Here is a 16196-nt window from a genome sequence, read left to right on the forward strand (position 1 = left end):
GTGCGAATGGAGCAATGGGAAGATGTTCGGCAGATTGGGAATCGAAGGCACAAAAAGGGCCCGCCGGCTAAAGCGAGACGGACGCACGGAATCTTCCTCTTAGTCCCAATGGCGGCTAAATAGGTGATTCACGGGCTCGGCGAGGCTGGTCGTGGTGGTTTGGAGGCGCTATCCGTGGTCCGAGAGGAGAGGAAACTAGGCCAGAGGGGGCTTGGAGGGAGCAGAGATGACACCTCGAGAGAGGGTGCTGTACGCGGTATTCCCAAGCTGTTTTGCAAGGAGAGACGGGAGGTGTCTGCCATCAATGTTCGTCAGTCCTGTAGCCCACCTAACAAGCCATGTGGACAGTGGGACAGGGGAGTGTGCAGCCGGGACATGGCAATGGAGATAGAGATGGAGGTGGAGATGATGGCCCTGGCGTTTGGTGAGGGTGATGGCGATGGTGAGGGTTATGGTGATGGTGATACGAGGTAGAGATGTGGATGTCGATGGAGGATGTGGAGGCGGTCAAGGCCAAATGATGAAGCTCCCCACAATGTGCCGGGCGCAGGCAGAGACTGGTCCATGGGATCCATCCACCCATCCTCATCACCATCATCAAGGACTGAATACCACCTCCTCGACTACTACTACATCTCCTCTTCTTCCGACATTACGCAGTACGGAGAGTGGACAGTAGCATGTACCACCTGTACCGCCGGCCGCCACTCCAATCACTCATCAAATTACCACCTACACGTACTACCCACCCCCTCTTCGCTCTCCCCTCCACCTACTCCATCTACCTTCCCAAGATCTCTTTTGTGGCCATCATCAACAATGTCCAAGACTGACTGCCACATAGTACTGCCCCTGCTCTGTCCTCTATCCCTCTTCTCATTCCCCTTTCGCCTTGCTTGACACGTTGGACAAAGGGTGACAAATACAGTCCCTTGACCAGTCAAGTCCCGCAACCTCGACCCTCCCTCCCTCCGACATCCAGTAGCCTTTCCCTTAGCTCACGTCCATCCTAATCGAAAACGCTACTGCATGCACCTGAACGAGCCAGTTCTACTCCTGCTGCTTCCCTTCCTTCTGGAGCTTTTCCATGGCTCGCTCTTTACATAACGCTAGGGCGTCCCAAACCAACCACCCCTGCTCATGACCCTGGTCTATTCTTCTCCCTCTACTCTCGCCCAGGAGACAAGCACACCACCCTCTGAAGCTACTGGCGCAACCTCTAGCACAAACCTGGTATCTGACCCCGTCATGCATGTGGTTGAACTTAACCATCTCCCCGGTCAAGATTGCCCTTGTTATTCCCACAGTTTCCCCGGATTCTTCCATATGGCCCGTGGAACGAGTTCAGGCGGTAGGATGCAGAAGCATATTACATCTGGGGCTTCTACTCCTCCTGGTATCGAGTTCTGACCAACTCATTATTTTGTACGCTGCAAGTCTGGTTGGAGGCACACGCTTCTTCTGCACCTTCTGCATCTTCCTGGCCCAAATTCCCTGTCTAACCTACCACTATCCACCAATCTGCGTGCTAGCTATTGCCCTGTCGATCTTTGATTACCTCGGTCTCAAGGTCGATCAGAGCATCATAGCTCTGACAGGGGACACTTTCAGGGAAAGCTGGCTCTCTTATTACACTTAAACCCCTGGGACTTCTGGCCCGCTGCCCGAGGTTGAGACTCCGAGGTCTCAGCGTTCTGGAGAGCAACTGACTTCGCCAGCCTACTCTCCGCTGGTCCCAACTATATCAGAAACCGTCTTGCTTTGTGGATTGCTGTCGTGTCATTTATTTTGCCGGATTTCCAGCTTGCTAGTCTGGCCCACTTCAGAATGTTCCACACATTCGAGACTGCACAGTATCACAGCCCAGAACAGGCCGAGCAAAATGCAAGCTCGGCCGCAAAGCGGAGGACCTCCACGGTGAGAGCTTGTGAGCCTTGCCGACGGCGCAAGATCAGGTGCAGTGGAGAGCACCCATGTGAAACGTGTCAATGGTATCGGAAGGCTGCGTCTTGTCATTATACGGAGCCTAGACAACGTCAGATGCCCTCCAGAAGGTGAGCAGAGATACTGTCCATATCCCAAGTTGGCCAATCCCTGACCTTTCGTGGACAGATCTGTCGAGAAGATCTCTCAGACGCTGCAGGACTATCGGGCCATCCTGCAAAAGCTCTTTCCAAACGTGCATCCAGACCAGCTGAAAGAGCTTCCTCGCGAAAGGCTCGTCGAGCTCATTCAGAAGAGTAGTCCATTTCATCCTCCCTCGCCCCGAACACCCAGTGTGGAGGAGAAACCGCCTCCCATGAATCCTGATGCTGCCAACCTCGAGCAGCTGCAACCGACCCCTGCAGACAGTAACGATGGGTTTCCCGACCGCAAGACCCATGCTTTGAAAGGTATCACGGACGACGTCAACATGCTGTCCTTGTCAGTCAAGCAGAACTCCTCGTATCTTGGGATATCCTCCGTCATGGCGGTCCTTAGAGTCATCACTTGGCTCGATCCAGACTGCCTGACCAAGTCTCCCGAAAGGAGCGTCATTCCAACACGTGAACCATCACCGGCTCCAGAGAACCACAGGACGGAGTCTGACCAGACACGAAATGACACCTCTTCGGCGTCCGCCTGGGACGAAATTCCTCTAATCAATGCATACTTTAGCTATGTCCATCCCTTCATTCCCTTGATTGAGGAGCAAGTCTTTCGAGATACATATATGGCAGCACAAAGAACCGACTCTCGATGGCTTCTGCTTCTCAATAGTGTCCTGGCTATGGGTAGCGTGGCAGCAGGGTCGTCCGATGACACGGGCCATCATGTCTATTTCAACCGAGCAAAGCAACATCTCAACATGGACACGTTGGATTCTGCCCACCTCGAGACTGTCCAGGCGCTTGCCATCTTGAGCGGCTTCTATCTTCATTACGTCCAGATACCCAATCAAGCAAATGCTTTGATGGGTGCCACCTTGAGAGTTGCTACCACGTTGGGACTGCATCGAGACTACACCGAAGGAGTTGGGCCCGCAAAGATCCAGAAGGCATCGTTCTCCATTGAGATGCGTCGGCGAATATGGTGGTGTACGTTCATTTTGGATGCGTGGGCGGGCAATACTCTGGGAAGGCCGAGCATGGGTCGAATGAGCCATGCCATCACAGCAAAGCCTCCTCAAGAACCCATCGGCCAGTCTACAGCCATGCTGGCGTTGGTGCAGGAAAACGTTCGCTTCTGCATCATCAGCACAAAGATGGAAGACGCCCTTGCCGTGTCTCCTCTTTTAGAAGAGTATGAACGCTGTCCTCTGGATGCACTATATCTTGAATGGTACAAGCATTCGTCGGTGCAGTCAGACTCTTCACACCCAAACCCCAACGAGCCTCGCGGCGTCACAGTTGTCAAAAATGTCATGAGGTGGCGCTACCTGTCGAATCGAATCATTCTTCACCGCCCTGCTCTGCTCTGGTATGCCATGCGCAAAATCCCATGGGAGAGTCTCTCCCCAGAGAGGCAAGCAGCAATCGAACTCTGCCGGGGCGTATGTGCGGAGTTGATTAACGACATTGCCTGCACCTGGCGAGGTCAGAAGGCTTGTCAAATGTCTGGCTGGAATGCCACATGGCTCCTTTATCAAGCCGTGATGGTTCCACTTCTCTCGCTGTACTCGGATCCCCACGACGTCGACGTGGTGGAGAGCAGCCGCCATCAAGTTGAAGTCGCCATGCAAGTCTTCAAGGAGCTGCAGGGCTGGTCTTCCACCGCTCGCCGGTCGCTGGAGGTCATCCTCCGGCTATATGAAGCCAGCAAACGGCATTCAGCCGCTCTGCAGGAGCTACAGGAGACATACCTGCCAAATACCATGGATACGCCTACGTCGTTCACGACGCCAGCTCCACAACACGCGCAATTGACGACCATGCCGACGTCCACAGCGGCGGCGGCGTCGTCGTCTTTCCGTCCCACATATATTGACGTCTCCTTTGCCAACACCTACGGCAACCTGGACGACCTGAACACAGCCACCCAGGAGCTGTTCATGGACAACATGTTCGACACGCTCAACTGGAGCACGAGCTGGGACAGCCCCATTGGCGGAACCCCGATGATGAACGGCTGGGATTACAGCTCCATGCACCACTGGGCGGGCATCCCCCAGGCGGATGAATATTTTGGCGGATTCGGCCTGTCTGACGACCCCGGCAGCCAGATGGGAGTGGTGGGGGCTTCGGACGCAGGAGGAGCAGGGGTTGGGACTGGGACAGGACCAGCAGGGGGTCCGTTCGACGTGGACATGCACGCCGCCCCCAATCCGGGGGATATCATGAACGGACACTATGCACATAATACGAGTATGGATCATCGGCACCCGTGATGAGGACGGAAAACGAGATGGGCTCTGGGGCCCCACACTTCGGGTCGTGGAACGAATACTTGGGTGCTGTTCAAGAACAACTATGTGGTACAGGGCGATGGCATGAAGAAGCGATGAAGCGGGCAAAAAAAGGTGGTCACTCGTATTCCCCTTTGTTTTTTCTTTGCCCTCTCTCCTTTGTAGGAGTGGCTGGAGTATTGATAGCACATGAACTTGAGCGCGCGCGTATGAGCACAGGCATATGCAATATGATATCTAGACTTTGATGACTGATTTGATCGATAAGTCGCAAGACAAACTACCGCGTCCCCTCTCCCTGCGTCAATCTATAGCTTTATTTTCTGGATTCTATTTTTCTTTCCATTCTCCGCCCTCCCTCTACACACCTGTCTAGGTTGCTCCCGTGTAAATCTGTCAAACCAACATCTAGCGCCGACCGGCCGGAACAATCAACCAACCAACCACCTCAACCCAATGCAAGCCTTCTTCTGCGTATCCAAGGAGTGGGAGGCTAGCAAGAGTAGCCTGCTCATCAGACGCTCCTCCTACACGCCATAATGTCCCATTTGGCCACCCTGAATCCCCCCGTCACCATCCCCCTTGCCTCACCATCCGAATTTCTCGGCCCACACTTCAATGTCCCAGCCTCCTTGTCGGACAAGATCGGCCGCGACGTTACGCACGTCGCGCACTAGGCCGTCTGGGCCGGAGACGATGATGCAGATCTTATCCCCCTTCCTGCCCGGGGTCGTATCTCTATCCTTTTGTGGATATGGATAGTCTTTTGTGTTCCTGAAGTTGGCGTCGGGGCTTTGTAGCGCTGGGGGGCTCAGCAGGGAGGATGATGAAGTAGGGGATGGATCTGGTTGGTCTTCCTCCAGCGTGGTGGAAGACGAGGAGGATGATGGTGGCAAAGAGGAGTAAGAAATTCCAGGCGCGCGGGCCGAGGGCGGGGAGGGAAGGGACGTAACCCAGCTGTAGATCTCGCTCTGCATATCTGGCCGGCCACCTTCGCAGCTGGGAGACCTTGTGTCGAAGGTCCGTGTTACTAAACTCCCGGCGTCGTCGCAACGTCCTTCTTGTGCGGCGGGACGGTCCATTGCCTCGTGAGCATCTTCTTCATTGTAGCCTGACTTGACCGCGCTCGCTCGCGGCACTGTGCAGATCCACCGTCCATGCAACTTCTCCTGCCTTACCCAGAAATGCGCGTACGTTGAGTCCGGTGCCCACGGAAAACAATCTGCAATCACGGTTGGTGTCCTCTTCACCCCGTTCTCGTATGTGGTCCTTGTGCTCAGAAGGAGCCCGGCATCTGCGTTGCTCCCCGTTCGGACATGGATCGCCCAGGAAAGCGGATAGGTAACTGCGATGCCGCTGCCTCCGGCAACGAAGCAGACGCGATCAGCCGCTTTCGCTGCAGCTAGCACTGAGGTGCTGCCGTATGGGCCATCGAGGACGATTTCACAGTGTTGATGGTGGCGGGCGTAGTGGAGCAAGGAAAGGGAGAAACCGTCTATTGCGCGGATCGTGAGTTGGAGAGGCCATGATTTTATGGCCGCTGCATTTTCCGGTGGCGCCGGGGAAGCTATCGTAAAAGGGTGCGCTTGGAAACGGTATTTGAAGCCCATGGAGGGAATGGTGAGGAACACATGCTGACCGGGACGCCATCCGTGATGCAGATTTGTTTGTACACCCACAATTGGCGGTCCTTGGTGGTATAAGGGGACGTCGCAATGGACCAGAACAGTGTGGCCATCAGGAGGGACTTCTAGTGTTGCAGTGAATCTTCGAGACGACACTGTCATGCGCCAAAGGAGTCTGTCAACGGCCCAGACGGCGAACGCTGTGCACACGTATGGGCGAGCTGTAGGATAGTGGAAGAAAAGGAATATCAGGGCGGCGAGCTGGAAAATGATGTGTGCAACCAAAAAAGTTTCGTAGTAGAGATGACGGAACCACCCGACGCTCGTGATGTAGATGAGATAATAAGATATCACAGCACAGATACCGAGAAAAACAAGTCTTGCACTGAGGTAACGGAGCAGAGAAAACCCCAAGGGCCGGAGGATGGTGTACCAAACAGCAAGCATCCCACACATGTGAATGACGGCGAAGCAAGTCATCCATTCACCAAGACGACGGTGGAAGATGTTGAGACCCTCGTAAGAACATCCTGTGAGGTATTTGAGGGGTTGGTTATTTTTGGCGGCCAGGAAGTAGAGAACTGGAAGATTTGCAACGAACAGCAGCCCAGCTCGATCGGCGAGGATGAAGATCCATGGCAGTGATAGTGGGACGCGGTAGAAGAGATAGAAGAGGTTGACAGCGAGGAAGAAGAGAACGGCAAGGGTGGTGACGTTGTTAGGGAGGGTATTCGAGGGAGATGTGAGTGCTGGAATGGGTCGAGGCTGGAACATCAAGAGGGACTTCAGTAGATCCTGAACAGCTGGTCTCGTTCGAGAAGCCGGACATGGAGGAGAGAGCAAGGGCGTCATCTCTCCATCGTCGAAGCCGACTTCTTTTTGCGAAGGTGTGCTTGTCCCGTTCAACGTACTGCTTGATGATGATGACGACGAGCTGGCTGCGACCACCGCATGTTTTATCGTTCTCTTGACATTTTTGTTCCTTCTCTGCTTCTTGTAGAAACGAACCCCCTCCGCAATCGCAACTGCGACGACAATGCATCCATAATATGTCAAGATGAACTTGCGGTGCCACAGGATGGCTGCGATGATCTTGCGTATATGTTCCGATTGCGGTACACCGCCAGTGTCTGCGAGGGATCCGACGAGGCTGTCAGAAGATTGCAAGGGGAGGCGGAGGATCTGAAGACATTCTTCAGGTAATACAGCGTCGTCCATAGAGCTCGAAAAGTTACACAAAGAGCCAGAAGTGACTGAGCTGCAAGCAATCCCGTGGAGGCATTGCCGTCAGGATCTTATCAAGATTAGATGAGATGGCCCGGCTAAATATTTCTCTCCTATTCGGCCTCGGTCTCGCCGCCCTATCCAGTCCCCTTTCCCATGTTCCTCCACACTGTGATTTAACAGATGCTGCTTTAATCATAGCTAAGCCACGCCGGAACCAATTATCCGGATCGATATTCCTGGTGTTGTTGTCTGATGCAAGGATGGACGGAACCTCAACGACTTGACCCAAGGACTTACAAGCAGATTCCATTCAATTGCCTGCTACTCTCAGAGCTTTTACGTCCATCCCCAGTTTCTCTACGCCGCGGTTCGCCTCCCTTGGCTGCCGTTTTAGTCGATGCACTTCTCACACAGTCCCGTGAACACGCGCCGTGGTCCGAGGCTGAGGACAGCGTGCATCGCCTACCCATAGGTCCCATATATGTCTGGCAGCACCATGTGCTGAATAGCTCCTTGCCGTGTTATGATCAGTCATCCCAAATCTTCCTCTCCTACGTCAATGTCTTTATCTTCACGGCCACTACGACCGGCAACGCTACCATCAGAGCATTCGCCACTGTCTCAGCCCTCGCCAGATTTGACGCCGGCGGCGAGCTTCGTTCAAGAGTCGAAACGACGAACAAAAATCTCCTCTGCCTGCCAGTCCTGCAGGAAAGCGCGGCGTAAGGTACGTCGGCGACTGTTTCATCAAACAAGCAGAGTGTTTTGCTGGCCTTGGGCTAACAAAAGGGTACTCTTCCAGTGTGATGGCTGCCAACCATGTAAACATTGTCTAGGTTCTAATCAGGAGTGTCTCTACCGCACCACCGACCACCGGACTAGGAAATATCGGCAGAACTTGGAGGCAGAGCGCGATAAGTCAAAAACAGAGTTGGAGAGGCTTCTCCACGCCATCCGCACGTCTTCTGAATGGGAAGCGGTAGAGATCCTGCGGTCTTTGCGCTCTGGATCTGACGTCTCCACCGCGCTCAAGTGTAGCGAGGGAGTTGTTGCTCAACCGGCTGCGATCTCCAGGCAACACATGGAAAAGGTATACGACTTGCCACAATCTAAAGACCCGTCTTCTGTACTCTCCCTGTACGGTATCCTGCAGCCTTTCGACCAAGCCACGACTGTTTTCAGTTTCAGTGGGCGAAATTCAGTTCAATGGACCACGGTAACTCAAAATCCTGAGATCATTAGCTATCTGCTGAACCTGTACTTCACCTACCATCACCCTATTTGCCCGGTCATTCCTGAACCATTAATTCGAGCCGATATGACCTCTGGAAGAATGAAATATTGCTCGCCTGTGCTAATCAACGCCGTACTCGCTGTTGCCTGCACGTTTCTAGGCTTGCAAGACGACGTCAAGAGCAGCAACGATCCCTGGCCGTCTGCAAAAGCCTTTTCCATTGAAGCCGAACGACTGTTATCAGAACAACCCGAACCGAGTTTGACTGCCGTAGCAGCACTGAGCCTTCTCACAATGGTTGAGATCCTGAACCTTCGCTTTCAGCTGGCCTGCAAGCTTTCGGCTCGAGCTTCGTGCATGGCGCTCTTTCTGGGTCTTCACATGGGAAGACTGAGCGAGAAGGAGCAAGTCATGGCCGGCGCAAACGAATGGACCCTTGCTGCTGTGCAGCAGCAGCTGTTCTGGGTCTGTTTCCAAGTTGATCAGTGAGCTTGGGGAAGGTAGTTGAAAGCACCAATAAGCTAACGTCTGTACAGGATGGCTTCAAACAACGCGGGCTGCCTACCTCAAATCGTCGTCGATGATATTGAGATAAAACTCCCGAGTATCGACACCGTTTCCGCAACGGGGCCCCGGAACCCCTTAACGACCCTGGCGCCGTTTTTGAATTGCGGTGACCGCAGCGGGTCTTGGGTCTATCTCGCGGATCTTGCCAAGATTGTGCAAATGACCCTGCTCCAGCCGAGACCTTCTTTTCATCACAAGGATATCGATATCGGGCATTGGGAGTCCAGGTACCAGGCCTGGTACAGCAACTTACCAGCTTCACTCGCCGTCAGTGACACGGCTTCAGCATACGTAATATCAATCCACATGTGGTATCATGGCTGCATGATACAATCATTTCGACAGATTGTGGTCCTTGGCCGAGCCAGCCTTAGGGACACGGCTCTCCAGATCTGTCGCCATTCTGCCAAGACGATTACTGACCTCTTCAGCCGCTATCGCAGTCTTCACGGCCTGAGGGGTATCAACGCCATAATGTGTCAAGCCATGCTTGACGCTTATCGCACACATCTCGATTGTTTTGTGTCGGCCGTAAAGGACCTGTTGATCGTGGTAGAAGCCTTTCAAGACCTTTGTAAACGACAGCAATGGGCTCGGGCGTGGCTCGCGAGACTCGAATCCCAGACCGTCCGATCGCCGATTGCAAAATCCGCTGCGATAGTTGAGGCCTTGTTTGGAAAGCATGAGACCATATCGGATGTCGTCGCCGTCCCAGAATGCTCCTCAAGTGTGACTCTTGCGGTCAGTCACAAACCTGCAGCTACAAACATGGACAACAATATGAGTGACGCGCGACCGGACGTCGACAAGCCCGCATCAGTACGACCGCATCGCTGGAAAGACGACTATTTCTTCTCGCCTTTTACCTGACGTTACGAATCGTTAATGGCAGGCATATTTTCGACAATTGGCGGCGTCACCACATAGAAGTAAGTTGCGTCATGGCTACTTGTGACAATGACGCCTCAGACGTCTAGCACTACGGGAACAGCGATGTACCGAGAAGCGCAGAGTTATGTCTCGCCGAAAGATGGGCATGCCTATGCCTGACTCTAGGTGTATGTCGCACCTTGAGAAATCTGCTCGCCACGGATTTGCTGGACAAACATCGTCGTCTTGGCTTTCCAAACGGAAAACACCGAGATCCTAGGAAACGCAACGCCAGTAAGTCGTGAGGTGGGTTCATTTCAACTCACACAAATTAACTACCTATCATACGAGTTGACTGGACGTCACCCTGGGACAAGAATTCGGCTCCTGATATTGCTACCTCTAGGAACATGTGGAGGTATCGGATGCCGGATTATTCGGAGACGATTCGGAAGGTTTTGGGGAATCCAGGCCGTTCTGGGGTGCTGCATCACCCCATCCCTCTCCATCCCTTACCACCCAGTTACATGAATTCTGGAACTTCCTTCCGGTCCAGACCTCCCAAAGCCAGGGGATCTGTCAAATTAGGCCTCACTAGCCCCGCCGGCCTCCGCGATGAGTCGCTGATACCAGATAGTCCGAGGGGAAGCAACAAGCCTATTCAAAATTCAATCCCTACCTAACGCTAGCGGACATCTATCGCCACCCACATTATATACATTAAGGAGTATCCAAAGCCTCCCTTCTGGCTGTCACTTTGCATCCCATCTTTCCAGCAAGATAGAGAAGATGACTGTCCTACCAGAGCAACTCGCCAGGCTCTTCAGTCTGCACGTGGGTCGGGAAAGACTTCAAAACAAAACCGCCTCGACCCCCGTAGAGATTCTCAACAATCACAAACTGGCAAATGCTTCCACAACACAGATATTAATCGACTATTTCTTTTCATGCACCGGCACCTTATTCTACATCTTTTCTCCCGACGAGGCAGCGGAACTTTTTCGATCAGTGTATCTGAGCCCCGAGGGTCCTACAAAAGCCTCACTAGGTGCCCTATGTGCGCTGGCGTCTGTGGCTAGCCAATATGACGACGCCAAAATCGAGCGGTCTTTGAGGCGGTCGTACTACGAAACAGCGAAATTCTATCTCGACGAGTGCATTGAAGAGGACGAAGTGCTGGGCATGCGCGTGCTGTGCTGCCTAGCCATATATTGTGCGATGGACAAACGCCTGACAGCGTGGACGTGGACCTGTACGCGGAGCTTCTTTCAAACTCGAATCACAGAAGAACAGAGTTAACTGACATTGACCAGTGACTGGCTTGAAATTGGCGAGGCTCCGGGGACTCCACCTGGACGGACCCCCTCCTTCTACATCGCCCGAAGAGTGGATCGCGCAGAGAAAGGTTTTGAGAACTTTGACATTCCTGGGCTGGTAAGCACAAAATTTGTCCTAGGTTAGCAACAAGCAGAAATCTAACTCACGGGCTCTGACAGTTGGTTCGCCTCGACCCTTGGCAGAAGCCCTGCGATTGTGGAGGCTTTTCAACCTGGGTTTGAGGAATCGTTCACCGTGCGAGAAGATCACCCGGTCTTTGAATCGATTGCACAAGAGCAAATGACATCCATTTGCGTGCTCACGACTGGCGTACTTCGAAACGTCTTTTTACGAAAGGATCTCAGTCTCATCGCGACTCGAGAGTACAAACTAAAGATCGTTGACTGGTTAAGCAAGCTACCTCCGCTCATGCAACTGGAATCATTGATCCATAATCAATATCTGACGCCGGTACAAAGACGGAGCATTTTCCTCATGCATCTCAACTATCTTGGGGCACTGCTTCTTCTTTATCGCCGTCATCCCCTTTACCTCGCGACCATGCAGAAGGGTGATACATGGCAATTAGACGGAGATGTCGTCGAAGCATTGGGCTATGCCAAGGACGCTCTGGACGTGGCCACTCAGTCCTCGCGAATCTTTGCTCTTTTCCTCTCCGAGAACTCGCTTTTCAAGCGCTGCTGGTTGGCAATATACCAGTCTTTTAGCGCATGCACCATGTTGCTGTTCCACGTCGCCCAAAAGCGGCTCCATGGGGCCTCTCCGGCTGAATACGAAGAAGAGCTTTCTAGCGCACAAACCTGCCTCGACACTCTGGACTATTGCGCAGAAGGCGACGTCGTTGCCAGAGGCTATCATGACATGCTAATCTTTTACTACAATGCTTTGAAGTCTCCTCTCGAGGATCCCACCACTGGAACAGGTCCCGATTCAGCAATGCAAGACAGCTTGGAACAACCGTCAATGGATGGCCCTGCCCGTTTTCGGATGGAGCCGACTCTAGACCAGGTTGCAGAGGGTGTGTCCAATATATACAACCGCCCTTTTGAGCAGGGCTGGCGCGAGGATACGGTGTCTGCTTCTCAGATCTCGCATTTTGTGCGTCGGGAGATTTCGGAATTCGCCACAGGCCCTGAATCTAGGATTCCCCGCGAGATGGCTATCTATCCGGATGCGCCAGTCTTCAGCAGCCCGTTTCAATGGTCGGCCAATTCAATCCCTCGAGCATAAAATCAGTACTAGCGACGGGGATCGCATCAAGACCAGTGAGGGACGAGCTTAGCTCTGATGGTGACACCTGCCCAGAAATATGTAGCACGATTTGAAACAGGAATAGATTCCCAGCAGTTCCCCCGGAAAGGTCAAGACCTGTGTGCTGCGTGATCCTTGCGCGTGAGACTGTGAAATTCGATGTGTTTCAGACAATTGCAGTCTCGAATGTAATTCTTAGGAATTCATGGGGTGGCCAGAGGTGCTTTGGCCGTTACGGCAGCTATCAAAAGCGAGAAAAAGCCAATGATTCCTCGGCCCAAAGCCTCTGTGCATTTCTTCATCCAAGCAAATGTTCGTTTGCCTCGAAGGGGTATCTGGAGGTTTTCCTAACGTCCGGCTATTGACTGTTGACAGCTACCGCTAAATGGCGCCGCGTCCGGCTCCATGTCGGATGTGCGACAAATGACAGACCCGAAGCCTGTCTCTATCATCCGAGGGTGCTAGCAAGGGCACATCGTTCTCAGAGAAGCACAGGGCCCCCTGCCGCTTACTCCATCTCGTCGGATCGTCCAGCTACAAATTACCAGCGATCAGATCCAATGTTCTACAAGCCGCTCTTGCCAGGAAGGTGGACATCGAGTTGCGGGTTGGGCATATTTTCCAAAGCGGTTAGTGAGGCGGTCGCTTCAAGAATCAAGCATCCGGTGGATCTATCTTTCGACTAGGTCCCACGTATACATGTGTCTTTTTGTTTTGTGGAAAGCTCCAGACATGAAAACATGGTACGAATACAATATATGTCCATCATAACCAACAGCCCCAACAATCACTGAGGTGAGAAGAAAAGCCATGGAGGCGGAAACGTCCAGTTACAGCAAAAATTCTTTTGTACAGCACGGTTCAACAGCCAGGACGAGGTAGGAGGGGGTGAGCGTGCGCTTGCAGGTCGTTTCGGCGCCATTATTATCATCGGCTTCCCCTGCCCATCTCTTCCAAATCTAGGGGCGGCTTCGCAGACTCAATGACCGAGCCCTCGTCAAAGACGTCCATACTTTCCCAGCTTGTGGAACTTTCCAGGAGGCGCTCTTGTTCGACCTGAAGATTGGCGTTGGGTGCCGCTGTGTTTTGCTTGGTCGATCCGGACCGCCTCTTCTTGATGCGGAGCTGCACGGTGAAAGCGAGACCGGCCATTGCAACGATGAAAACAACCATCACCAACACCGCGGTGGAGATCGTGGAGCTATCATGCAGAAGCCGAGTTAGTGATACTTCGCCTTGGGAGATGCGTATAATCAGAGTCTTGAAAGGGTGTTGTCCAACTCACCTTCTGCCAGCCTTTTTGCTTTCCTGGGATTCCGGACTGGTTTCGTGCTCCTCTTCAGGCACACCCGCATCCTCCTCGTGTTCGTGGCTGTCTGGCGAGCCACACGAGAGCGCGGGCAGTGGGCGGTCCCTGTGTTGCTCCTGCAACTCTAGCGGCGCCTCGACGAAGGTCGCAACCAAGCCTGTTTCTACGTGCCACTCCATGTGGCAGTGGAAGAGCCAGACGCCAGGGTTGTCGGCTCTGAACCTTAGGACCATGAAGCCTCCGTTTTCCAGTAAGAGAGTGTCCCGCCTGATCGGGGTCCTCGGGAAGTCACCCTCGACCAGGCCGCTGTCGAAAAAGCTGCCTGCCTTCTTCGGGGAGCGGTAGACGGCTTGGAAATTGTGGCCATGCAGATGGAAAGGGTGACGAACCATGTGGTGATTATAGAGGATGATCTCGACGACCGAGTTGTGCTGCAGGACGAACGGGTTGGTGGTGGAGCCGTAGATGGAGTGGTTCGTTGCGGATGGCCCACTGGACAAGGCTGTGTATAGTGATGGGATTTCCGGGGCTGTGTATCTTGTCGAGTTGAAGAACCATCTGGGGGAAAAGTCAGTCAGTTGTGGAGCGTTCCAACGACTCGCGGGAGCGAAAGGAGGGGCCCAGCTTACTTGATGCCACCAGCGTGTGACATTCCAAGGCTCAGAACGATGCTCTGGTCCGGCTGAGGGAGCAAAGGCATCTCATCGTACGGCTCTAATGTGACATCGTCCAAGGGATCGAACTCGTCAATGATCTGAGGCTGTGGCAGCGGTTGGTCGGGGGCGTAGACCAGCCATGCTGTCGCGTTCTGACTTGCACTATTGCGTATCTTGGTCAAGCTCTGCAAGGATCATCAGTTGAACAATGCCCGCATGACTAGGGTGTTGATCAGGACGACGCATACCGGGTCCATGGAAGCAACCAGGGGATAATTCCTGTCCCGACCGGCCAGGGTAGTGACGAGGAAACTGCACCGCTGGCCCGAGGAGAGAAATATCATGGCCGTCTCGGCGGGCTTGGTGTAGACGCCGTCCACCTCGACGATCCTGACCGAGTGGCCTTCGATCCAAAAGTACTGGCCCGCAAACGCGGCCATGTTGACCAGTCGCACCAGGTACGTCCGCTCGGGCACGACGGCGATGCGGAGGCCCTGGGTATCGTTGAGCAGGTTGGCGTCCGGCACGGGCTCCTGCGACATCATGCTCCCACCGTGCAGGTACTGCGGGATCAGGACCGCCATCTGGTCGTGGTACCAGTCCGAGACGGACAGCAGCACCTCGTCGTCATACTGCCCGCGGTAGGGATGGTCCGGGTCGCGGATGAGCAGCGGTGCGCGCAGGCCGTCGGGGTACTGGCCCTGGACGTGGGAGTGGTACCAGTAGAGGCCAGGCTGGGTAGCCTAGAAGTTTGCAAAAAGCACACACGTTTCAATAACCCCAGATGATTGTTTGGTGGTGGTTGGGAGGAGGAAGAAGGGGGGGTTGGGGGGGGGGGGGGTGGTATAGTTTTTGGGGTTGGGTTATTCACACACACACACACCTTGAACTGATACGTAAATGAGGATCCGGGCGGAATGGGGCACTGATTGACCTGAGCAGGCCCATCGAGCTCGGTGCTCCCGTTCATGAACAGGCCGTGGAAGTGCAGAGAGGTGGACTGGTTCCCCAGCGCGTTGACCACGTTGACCACGACCGTGTCGCCCAGGTCGGCGCTGATGGTGGGAGGCGGCCACTGGCCATTGACGCCGATGGTCGGCCGGCTGAAGCCATCGGGGCTGGCAGCTACCCACGAGATGTTGAAGTCATAGGTCACGGTCCGTGCTGCTGCTGCTGGTGATGCTAATGCTGATGCTGATGCAGTCTGGGCCGCGCACAGGCCGAGGGCGAGAAGGGTCTGCAGCAGGGGAGACGATAAGAGTGGTGCCATGCAAGGTAAACAGCGAGCGACGACAAGGTGCGTATGTCGTGTCTGCCTCGGCGGGTGATTTTGTTATATCATGGACTTTTCACGATTTGATACTTTGATACTTTGCAGCCAGGATAGACCTTCGATTAATTGATTAATTAATGATCGCTACCCATCAAATCCACGAGGCTTACAGGGGCGCCATAAAGGGCGCCGTTCGGGCTTCAAAGACCCACCGCCACGCTCCCGTTTCTCCCATTTCTCCCCTATCTTAGTCTGACTCCTCCCTAGTAGTCGTCGAGGTGCCTGAGAAAACTTGCTCACCCTCCTCTGTTTTACCTGGACAAGAGTCCTCTCTCTCCACCTTTCTCTGGGCGAGGACAGAATGATAGAACAGCAATTGCTACGGTCATGCTACCCATATGGTCGGGCTCCAGGTGGTCTGACTCCTTTTGTCATAAATTCCGGGCCACCACGATTGGACAC

At 53.8% G+C, this 16196-nt stretch overlaps 5 protein-coding genes across 5 annotated transcripts; 3 read left to right on the forward strand and 2 right to left on the reverse strand.

Annotated features, from left to right (window-relative positions):
• Nucleotides 1-844: 844 nt before the first annotated feature.
• Nucleotides 845-4631, forward strand: PV07_11558 (uncharacterized protein). The gene is made up of 2 exons (XM_016399005.1): nt 845-2054; nt 2113-4631. Exons 1-2 carry the CDS (start codon nt 1828-1830, stop codon nt 4364-4366), a joined length of 2481 nt encoding a protein of 826 aa, XP_016243567.1. The 5' UTR covers nt 845-1827; the 3' UTR covers nt 4367-4631.
• On the reverse strand, nt 4589-7296 carry PV07_11559 (uncharacterized protein). The gene has a single exon (XM_016399006.1). It carries the CDS (start codon nt 7225-7227, stop codon nt 4972-4974), a length of 2256 nt encoding a protein of 751 aa, XP_016243568.1. The 5' UTR covers nt 7228-7296; the 3' UTR covers nt 4589-4971.
• Nucleotides 7297-7759: 463 nt separating this feature from the next.
• Nucleotides 7760-9907, forward strand: PV07_11560 (uncharacterized protein; the record flags this gene model as incomplete). Its single annotated transcript, XM_016399007.1, has 3 exons — nt 7760-7963; nt 8039-8955; nt 9007-9907. 3 exons carry the CDS (start codon nt 7760-7762, stop codon nt 9905-9907), a joined length of 2022 nt encoding a protein of 673 aa, XP_016243569.1.
• A 789-nt stretch (nt 9908-10696) lies between these two features.
• Nucleotides 10697-12475, forward strand: PV07_11561 (uncharacterized protein; the record flags this gene model as incomplete). The annotated part of the gene is made up of 3 exons (XM_016399008.1): nt 10697-11159; nt 11221-11341; nt 11404-12475. 3 exons carry the CDS (start codon nt 10697-10699, stop codon nt 12473-12475), a joined length of 1656 nt encoding a protein of 551 aa, XP_016243570.1.
• A 590-nt stretch (nt 12476-13065) lies between these two features.
• Nucleotides 13066-15870, reverse strand: PV07_11562 (uncharacterized protein). The gene is made up of 5 exons (XM_016399009.1): nt 15345-15870; nt 14710-15204; nt 14435-14646; nt 13782-14363; nt 13066-13697 (listed from the first exon to the last, which is right to left on the reverse strand). The coding sequence occupies exons 1-5, from the start codon at nt 15729-15731 to the stop codon at nt 13424-13426; spliced, it is 1950 nt and encodes a 649-aa protein (XP_016243571.1). The 5' UTR covers nt 15732-15870; the 3' UTR covers nt 13066-13423.
• Between the last annotated feature and the right edge of the window lie 326 nt (nt 15871-16196).

This window comes from Cladophialophora immunda (genome assembly GCF_000835495.1).
Source record: "Cladophialophora immunda strain CBS 83496 unplaced genomic scaffold supercont1.7, whole genome shotgun sequence".
Lineage (NCBI taxonomy): Eukaryota > Fungi > Ascomycota > Eurotiomycetes > Chaetothyriales > Herpotrichiellaceae > Cladophialophora > Cladophialophora immunda.